Source organism: Notothenia rossii, assembly GCF_949606895.1.
Source record: "Notothenia rossii genome assembly, chromosome: 11".
Classification (NCBI taxonomy): domain Eukaryota; kingdom Metazoa; phylum Chordata; class Actinopteri; order Perciformes; family Nototheniidae; genus Notothenia; species Notothenia rossii.
The window spans coordinates 48785195-48795259 of record NC_136910.1 but is presented as its reverse complement, the minus strand read 5'-3'; the positions used below and the strand labels follow the sequence as shown (position 1 = coordinate 48795259).

The 10065-nt window shown below is 42.1% G+C and overlaps 1 protein-coding gene across 2 annotated transcripts; it reads left to right on the top strand.

Annotated features, from left to right (window-relative positions):
• Window positions 1-376: 376 nt before the first annotated feature.
• dusp4 (dual specificity phosphatase 4) lies at window positions 377-9547 on the top strand. Of its 2 annotated transcripts, none has more exons than XM_079657315.1 (4): window positions 377-954; window positions 2290-2417; window positions 4193-4418; window positions 6679-9547. In XM_079657315.1, exons 1-4 carry the CDS (start codon window positions 585-587, stop codon window positions 7065-7067), a joined length of 1113 nt encoding a protein of 370 aa, XP_079513441.1. In that variant the 5' UTR covers window positions 377-584; the 3' UTR covers window positions 7068-9547. The 2 variants fall into 2 exon arrangements, with proteins under 2 accessions (XP_079513441.1, XP_079513442.1); XM_079657316.1 differs by having other exon boundaries at window positions 378-954; window positions 4193-4412.
• Window positions 9548-10065: the final 518 nt, after the last annotated feature.

Genomic DNA, 10065 nt, shown 5'->3' with positions numbered 1-10065 from the left:
TGTACGTTGTAGCCTTTTATTCAATCATCAGAAACTAGTATTCCAATGTGGCCATGAGCTGGTTAAAACATGGCGATTGTTGCCAACCTCCCCATGGAGTCTAATCTCCTTCCCCATCGCCTCTCATTTCATTGATGTCCGTCTGTTTTTTTATTTTATGAATGAACGGCGGTGGAGAAAAGGGGACGGGAAACTGGACCCTTTTTGATTGGCTGCAAGGGGTTGACGTCACTTCCGCTCCAACGCGATGCACCCATTCACAGGAAAAAAGAGAAACAATGCACACCCGGAGAGAGAGAGAGAGAGAGAGAGAGAGAGAGAGAGAGAGGAGAGAGAGAGAGAGAGAGAGAGAGAGAGAGAGAGAAAGAGAGAGAGGGAGAGAGAGAGAGAGAGAGAGAGAGAGAGAGCGAGGACTGAGAGCTGCGGACTGAGAGCGAGGAGTAGTGCGTTTACAATGCGTGAATAGATTAAACCAAACGCAGGAACTGAATTTGGGAGGGTGGTGCGGGCACACTGTGCGAGAACCAAACCGAGGAGATAACCGACAGTGAAGCCTACCTACGCAGCTCAAAATACGACGTGCTATGGGGGACCTACGCGAGATGGACTGTCCGGTGGTGAAGCGGTTATTAAAGGACGACAGTGCCAAGTGCCTGCTGCTGGACTGCCGCTCTTTCCTCGCCTTCAACGCGGGACACATCCGCGGAGCCGTCAACGCCCGCTGTAACACTATCGTCCGCCGCAGGGCCAAGGGCTCCGTGCTCAGCCTGGACCAGATACTGGCCGGGGACGAGGAGGTCCGTGAACGCCTCCGCTCCGGGATGTACTCCGCAGTGGTGCTGTACGACGAGAGGACGCCGGACTCGGAGACGGTGAAAGAGGACAGCACGCTGACTCTGGTGCTCAACGCGGTGTGCAGCGACTCCTCCGGAACACTCATATACCTGCTGAAAGGTAAATACAGTGCTTTGTTATTGAACGTGGGGTCAGGTGCATCATGTCATTATTATAAGCTACACTCGCACCAGTAAGGATTCTGCCTTCATTTATTATTTGATTTAACCCTAATGTAGGACAATAAAGATATGCAAAATGTATAATAGTAGATTTGTTGTATTAATGATTAAAACATGCTTTATTCAGCCTTTAAATTAGGCAATAACAAACTAAACAATGACTATATATATTGTTTTGTTATCTTTAAAAATGTTGTTTTGTAATAATATATCCATATTCAAATGGAGCTTATTTTTGAAAATAATTCTCTGTGTTAGAAAACAGAAACATTTTTAAATGGATAAAAATGACACGTTAATGATAATGTTCTTTTTGAGGCTTTACAATAGTAATTATAGCTATACATTTGATCAAAAGTTGAATTTCAATATGCCACCATCCTATCTGGGTCATTGTTTATTTAGTTTTTCACAGGCATTCAATATTGTTTTTTATTGCCTTCATAAAGGCTGAGTATGTGTTTTTGTAGCTGCTTTATTAACAAAAGATTGACATGTCCTCCTAAATGGGCTTACTCTATTTGTATGCACTGGTGTTATTATTTTTCTACAATACACACACTCAGTCACTCACAGCTGAACACATTCACACACAGACCAATGGCCTGAGCTGAGTGAATGAGGTAATGCCAATGCGTAGAGGCCACATCAAACCGGAGGGACTTACAGGGTACATGATCCTTTCAGAAACAGTGCCCTTCGGGTAGAAATAGAAGATAAAAAGCTGTAAAATAAAACAAAAAACAACGCTTTATTTACCCACCAGCCTATATTTAGGCTGCAGGGATTCTGAAAAGGCAGCTGCTGCAAGCTGTGGCGCACTCTTTTTGTATGTGTGTATCATAATGACGTAGTCGCCTTGAAGCACAGGAGAGTCTGTGTGTAGCTTATAAAGATGACATTTCCCAGTTCATCTGATGTGATCCCTGAGGTGCACAGAGCAGCCTACAGATGCAACAAAAAGAAAAAAGGGATGACGACATTGTTTTCAAATCCACGGTAGTAACCACAAGAGAGAGTAGTTCAGGGCCTGGTGGAATATGTATGTATGATTGTGCAGCAATTGTAATGTAGGCTGCCATGCTTTTGTAGTCCTTATGCATGCTGCTGTAGAGTTCTAAGCACATAAACTCCCCTCCCTCCCACCCACACATACACAAATCACTGTTCCAGGAGGATCTTACATTTCCAAGTAGTGATTATACCTCACTCGGATTGTGTCTAATGTGATGTGTAGGATGAATGGTACTTAATCTGGATGTCTCTTTTCTAGGTGGATACGACAGGTTTTTCTCAGAGTACCCAGAGTTTTGTATAAAGACCAAATCCTTACCGCCCCTCACCAGCCAGTCCAGCGTCGACTCTTCCTGCTCGTCTTGTGGGACACCGCACCACGACCAGGTAAAAACAACACATGATCAGCCCTTAAGGGACTGTTTAAGTAATATACTTAACATTGACCAATGTCAGTGTAATGTCACTTCAGTCAACTCATTGTTACAGCCTGTAAAAGTCAAGTTTAGTTTGAATCATCGACACCATGATCTGCTGGGTGCAAACACTCAACGTTTTTTGGTTCGCAACATCACTTTAGTTCACTTTCCCACGCCCATTCAAGCACATTTCCTTATCCGGTCTGAATGGTGAAAGCAGTGACAGTGTAGTTACAAGCTGTCAGTGTAAAGGCCATGCTAGGATAAAAGTAGGGCTGCTCAATTAATCGTATTTTAATCGCAATTATGATTATGGCTTGCAACGATTACAAAAACAACGTAATCGAAATAAAACTTTTTTTTTTTTTGAATTAATTATTTTTTTATTGATTTTTCAGTTGAATTATACTTAAAGTTCAAGGTAATCAACTGTTAAAAACATACTTTTCAATTTTTTTTTCTTCAATAAATTGATGTTTTCAAAGTAAATGGATAATCGTTTTTAATAATCTTGATATCAATTATTGACCCAAATAATCGAGATTATGATTTTTGCCATAATCGAGCAGCCCTCGATAAAGCAATGTAACCTCCTGGGAATATTTTCTTTTGTTTGAGTGAGTTATTTGTCTAATGATAGGCTACAGGTCGTAGGTCAGTATTGATTCACCTCTGCCTCACTTCCTGTGACCCGGTCGGTCTCGTTTAGCTGGTTAGTGATCTGCTGTTTGGAGCCTGCATATTTGATGCAACGTTCACAGTCACATGAGGCTCGGGGGTTTAATTCCCCCCCGAAACGCATGAGGAGAGAGACGCAGACAATCCAGCCTCTGTGCGTTTTTTCTGAGAAGAATGCTCGATAGTCTCGGCCGCACTATTCAGCATTAAAAGTAGCTTCCTGTTTTTCGGTATCTCACTCTCCATTTTCCTCCCAGCGTCCACCCCGCCCTCTCTCTCCTCACATTACATCTCTTAGCAGTATTGATCACATCCTGATGCTGTGTCAGCACGAGGTCGTCAGCGGCAGTGACATAAACAGACCGAGCTTTCTGTCAATAAGTCTCACTACCGGTATAGACTGACAGCTGGCTGACCCCTCACATCCATTCAAAAGGGAAAAGAAGACCACCAGTCTTACATTGGAACTTGCTTTGAAAGAACACCAGGTCATAATGTTTTTTTTTTTTTACCTTGGAGGCTTTATGGTTCTGATTATGATAGGTCATATTTTTCTGCTCCGTGAGATACTTCCTGTTTCTAGGAAATGCCACCGTGTGCTCAGTTGATGCTGTGTCATAAATCATTGAGTAAAACCAATCTTCCACCAGTGGAGTGTAATGACAGAACAAGTACAAGGTGTCCTTATTGCAACATGACAGGATGTAAACCCCCATGAAACATCTGTTGTACTGATCAATTAAAAACACAGTAATATTTCTGTACACTTGACTCATAATCACAGATATGTTTCCTTATTAATAAAAATGACTCAGCTTGAAACGGAGCAGCCCTTATCAAATGACTGATTGATCAAACAGATACAAAGCTACCCCTGTCTGATTTAAGGCGTGGAAAAATGATCAGAAATATATTTAGGAGAGATCACACTTTATACTGAAGCCATCTGAACTGAGACAGTGGATGCTTTGTCTCATCGTGTTAGGTCAGAGGACGTTTCTTAATAAAAATGACTGTACTGAGAATCTGTCTCTTCAACTGATCATCCCTCTTCCATCCGTCCAGGGCGGCCCGGTGGAGATCCTCCCGTTCCTCTACCTCGGCAGCGCCCTCCACGCCTCAAAGAAAGAGGTTTTGGACGCCACAGGAATCTCCGCGCTGTTGAACGTGTCCGCCGACTGTCCCAACCACTTCGAGGGGGCGTACCAGTACAAGTGTATCCCTGTGGAAGACAACCATAAAGAGGACATCAGCTGCTGGTTCCTGGAGGCTATTGAGTTCATAGGTCGGGGTGTGTGTGTGTGTGTGTGTGTGTGTGTGTGTGTGTGTGTGTGTGTGTGTGTGTGTGTGTGCCTGCGTGCGTGCGTGCATGCGTGCGTGTGTGCGTGTGTCTTTCTTTGCAGAGGAGCTTTATGTGGTTCATTTTTTTCGTATTTAGTCAAGTTCATATTGTTGTTATGTCTGCTCAAACATTCCAATAACATTTCTATTATCAATGAGAACACATATGTAGGTTGCCAACTGACTGAGTTATTGTCATTATTGGATTAACAGCTGATTATTTTCTCCATTATTTATTTGACTATTAAACTGCAGAACATTTTGGAAAAAGCACCTCACGATGTCCTAGTCCCAAACACATCCAATGACTTTAATGTAAGACAAGGAGAAGCAGCTTATTCTAACATCAAGTTTTGCATTATGTTGAAATTATAGATCATTAAAATACAATAATATTAATCATACAAAATGGAAAATAACAGCTGAGATATTATTTTCTTTGCCTTTTCTGAGAGTCTTGAGAATTTCTTTAGACAACATTTTTTTACGAGTAGCCATTTACCCGTCACATTAAAGCAGGTTTCGCAGAGAGAGCAAATACGCACCAAAATCTAAGAATAGTTAAGTAGCAAAACAAAAAACATGTAGTACAAGCACAGAAAAGATGGGAGAAAGGAATTTGAGAATGATAAAGATTATGAGGAAATATTCCAATTTCTCTGGAGCACGATTTCTCAATGTGTTTGCGTGTTATTACGGTTAGTCTCTGATTTGCGTTTGATATCCATGCTGTGCATCTACGTGGTTTCAGGGCTGAGTGTACTCTAGCGTGTACTCTGGTGAGTGTGTGTGTGTGTGTGTGTGTGTGTGTGTGTGTGTGTGTGTGTGTGTGTGTGTGTGTGTGTGTGTAGGTGCTGGTATGCGTCATAGTTAGCTGCTGTGGGACTAGAGTCTGACTCATCCTCTGTTACCGGGTGAACAGACGCCGTGTTGAGTTACCTGAAAACTGTCTGAAATATATAGACGGCTAAAAAGTAAAGCAAGACACAAAACAAAATGGTGGGAGTTGGTTGTTATCAATCCGCTAAAAATCACCTATGGTTAAACTGGTGCATTTCATTTGATGTCAGTAGTGGACACTTAGATGGAATTAATCTGCATGCAAAAGAATATATAAAACAAAATGTCAGCCTATTATCTTTTTTTAAATGTCTAGCAGGCCATGCTAACATGCTCCATTACATGATTGTCCGGCTGATTGTTGTTTCTCTTGGGGAAATGCAGTTACTGTAAAGGATCTAATCAAACTACTTCCTCAATGTTGTTCCTCGCAGTATCAAAGTAATCCCATGCGTCTAAACATACTGAAAGAGGCAGAGACAGAAATAGGACAGGGGAGGAAGTGTGAAAGAGGCTGATGACTCACATTTATTTGCACTTGCGTGTTTCAGATAAATGTCATTTGCTGCTTTCTCACTTGGAGGTTGGTTTGACTGAAAAGTGTAGAGGAGAAGAAATGAGAACTGCTTGAGGCAAAGCTGTACGTCGGTTTAAAAAAAAATTGCATTACGGGTAACAATTAGTTTGAAGATGGAAAATCGTTGATATAAAATTCCTTTCTTCGTCCGCTCAGAAAGCACAACAATATTTTACGACAAATAACTAAAGATTAGGAGCTAGACACGAGGAAAGATTTGTCAATGAACTATGATATTCTCTTTTAAACTGAGATTCACATTTGAAGGTGTATTGGTGCCATAAGGCTATGATAAGTACGACCGGGTTCAAATGCATCCTCACATGAACTGCTATAAACATGTTGGAGCCCTTTCATTACATTTAACACATACCCTGGAAAAGTGTCAATATCCATGACTGAAGTTGAGCTTGAATGTCATTTTTCTTTTACAATTAAAGTCCTCAGGGTACCTCATCTGGGAACCATGAACGTACAACATCTGATGCCAACATTGAAAATTAGGATAAAGTGTGAGAATATTCTAAATCTTGACGAATCCATTTGGTAGAGGTTGACATATTTGACTGGTAAATCTAGATGAAATATTAAGGACGTCCTCTGGTGAGCATGAACATCTGTACTAAATCTATGGCAATCTATTAAATAGTGATATGTCTTGTCAAACGGAGTGATACAATACAATAAAGCTTTATTTATAAAACACTTTCAAATCTCCAAAGTGCTGTACAGTCAAATAAACAATAATTAGCTCGTAAAGCTTTCTGACCTATGACCCTCCCTCTCTCCACAGATTCGGTACGGGACTCCAGTGGGCGGGTCCTGGTCCATTGTCAGGCGGGCATCTCCCGCTCCGCCACCATCTGCTTAGCCTACCTGATGAAGAGGAAGAGGGTGCGTCTGGACGAAGCCTTTGAGTTTGTGCGGCGGCGGCGCAGCATCATCTCCCCCAACTTCAGCTTCATGGGCCAGTTGCTGCAGTTCGAGTCGCAGCTCCTCGCCACCTCGTGTGCAGCCGAGGCGGCCGCCACGGCCAGCCCGCTGCTCGGACCCAAGTCCTCCACGGTCACCACGGTGACGTCGGCCACGCCCACCTCTCCGTTCATTTTTAACTTCCCTGTTTCCGTGGTGAACCCCGCCTACTTGCACCACGGCCCACTCACAACGTCCCCCGGATGCTGATGGTTAGCCAATCGCAGCCTTTACCCAATTAACTGACTCACAGACTGGGCTGCCATTGGCTGGAAGATCTGTCAGTCTTACTGACCGGTATGTACATGCTTCCAGGACAGGGAGGCGAGAAGCGTCGCGGTGCCTGATTCAAAACTCGAAGACTGAACAAATGTTTTTACAGAAACCAGCCAACGCTCCTTCCATTTTAACACAAGGTTTCTTCAAATAGACCAAAAATGAACTGTCTTTCAAATGTAAAGTGTCAGACTGACGTCAACAGAAGACACACACGCTTCTTTGAAACTCAACAACATGCACTGACACAGAGGCATGAGCAGCAGCAAAACACTCTCTCGCTCTGCCTCGCACACACACACATTCATGACTACCAACTGAATAAGCTCAGTATGAAGACAGGGTTGGTTGCTATGGAGAGGACAGGTCTTTAGGAGAGGAGATGGACACAGGAAGGAAGGAGAATTTTAAGCACCCGCTCTTTCCCCTTTGGGTGTCCCTCCTGTTGGCAGATGGATGGAAAAGAGAGGCGAGGAGACGGTGATAGAAAGCAGGAGCCTCTTCCGTGACAGGTGCTCCGACCGGGGCTTCCTGTCTTTCATACGTCCTCTTCCTCTCTCTGCCCCCCCCCCCCTACACCGTCCTCTCCCCTCTCATCTCCCCTTTTCATCCTTTTATATTCCTTCCCTCCTCTCATCTCTGTGTCTCATCTTCACCCTGTCCGCCCCCTCTCCTCTGCTCCTCATCTCCTCACTGAAGAGGCTAAATAAATCAAATAAGATGCCAAATGAAGGCCAGGGCCCTGGTAAATGGACTGGGAAACCCCACTGAAGGGAACAGCTACTGCTACATTACTAAAACGTTTTTTCGACGAAAGGACAACTGCTAAAAAGCTTTTTTCGATCAGAGGGCAGAATTTGAAGCACAGTGGTTCTGCAAGACGACCACGTAAAGGACCATTCAGCTAGTTATGTATGATTTAACATCAATATTATTTTTCTTCGCTATGAACTATTTCCAAAGAAATACATGTGTTTTAAGGTTATTTCCTGCGAACACTTGCTCCAGTAGGATGCTTTGGAAAAGGTTGATGGCTGAAAGGTGCATCACCCCCGAATGGTCCTTTACAGATGTTTGTGCCTTGTTCACAAAGGTATCCTAAAGATGTTGGCGTGCTGCTAGAAAGCCGATTGCTGAATGTTGGTCAAACATAACAAACGTCAGCATTTCAGCAGTCCAGACTCTAATTCCACAAGGTCTGAAGCTTCTCTCTTCACCTCTCACAGATGGATACAAACATAATGGATTTGAGCAATTCAATATTTGATATTATAATTCAACATTTGGAAAGGCCATTTTTCAGCCTGACCCGCCATAAAAAAGAATTAAAGCAGTGTTTTCCAAGGCTACAAAACAAACTTCCTTAACCATTAATAGACATAAACCGAAAACAATGAGAATTTGAACATGATGTCTAGAGAAAAAAATACATTTGTCATGCGTGCTTCTACATCTTTTATATGAGAAAATGTGCGACAATTTAGAGGCAACATTTGTTCCTATCGGCCATATTTTCAAAGACAATGCTGAGCAAACATCAGGGACCCCTATCCACTAGAGACTGATTGATTCCCCCTTTTAAATCCATACTGAAAAATGAAGCGTGATGAAGTAATAAAGAGAAGAGAGCTTTGGGTTTTTACGAAACGTTTTATAATCCAATAAATGTTATTATTTAGTTATTTAGAGTCTCTGTTTTTGAAGATTGTCCACACATCTCCACTTTCTGGGCGTCAAAGCCAAACATCACGCCAGTTTCATAATGTCACACTCTTAGACGATGTTTGTATTGCTTCTGCTTTTGACCAGGCTGAGCTTTACACTCTGTGCTAGAAATCCAAAGGCACAGAACCATCATGGTCGCTCACACACACACACACACACACACACACACACACACACACACACACACACACACACACACACACACACACACACACACACACACACACACACACACACACACACACAAATAAAATCTGTTTCTGTTTTTGAAGATTGTCGGCACCTATCTCTGTAGCACTTTGAAGTGATGCAATACTGTATTTATAATTTATGATTGATTTGAACATCATGGTGATGGTAAACTGAATAGACTTTGCATTTGCTCCATGTAGGGAGGGAGACAGAGAGAGATGAGAGAGCCAATCAGTGAGAAACGCAATACTTTGTACACATCTGTGTGGTAATCGTCTATTTGTCTGTCTGTCAGCCTGTCTGCCTCTCTGCGTCACTCCGTCTCTCTGTCTGGTCAATGATGTTTACCCATCACGGCAATATCAATCCTCCACTTGGACATTTATATTTAAAAAAAAAAAAATACAACTTTCCCTCAATTTTATTGTGGAATGAATTATCTGTACATTTATTTATTACTGAAGATCCACTGTTGAATAAAAAATGTTCTTAAGTAATAGGTTGTGTGTGCTTTCTTTTTATGGTGGTGTTTGAAGCTAATCAAATATATTGTATAAGCATACACACAATTTCATATAAGGCTAAATTGAAACCGTGAATGATATCATTTTGTTAAGACACACACCACGGTTTATTTAGAAGGTATTACACACAGAAGTAGAAATGAACTAGATGATGCAGATTTAACTATTCAGTTCAATATCCCTGCTTTAAATAATATGAAACAATAAAAGTATTCAAACGGATTTTTTGACAAAACGGGAAAACAACTGACATATTGTGTATATGTGTCTTTTATAATATCACCTATTTGTTAATTTTACGCTCATTTTTAAATATGGGAGTGTAAGCAAAGACTGCCCCCCAGTGGTGAGAACATTGAATCGTCCTCAGCCTGTTTCAAACGGTAACATCCACAACACATGAGCATAGCACTAACCAATCAGAAGGTAGCTAATTTAAATCGTCACGCTAGGAAATGCACAGGTGGATTCAATACAAATAATGATGGCTG

Excerpts from the sequence above, each read along its gene's own strand:
- dusp4 (XM_079657315.1), top strand. The coding sequence starts at position 585 with ATGGGGGACCTACGCGAGATGGACTGTCCGGTGGTGAAGCGGTTATTA. Across the intron at positions 955-2,289 it reads ACTCATATACCTGCTGAAAG|GTGGATACGACAGGTTTTTC; the intron begins GTAAATACAGTG and ends TCTCTTTTCTAG. Across the intron at positions 2,418-4,192 it reads GGACACCGCACCACGACCAG|GGCGGCCCGGTGGAGATCCT; the intron begins GTAAAAACAACA and ends CCATCCGTCCAG.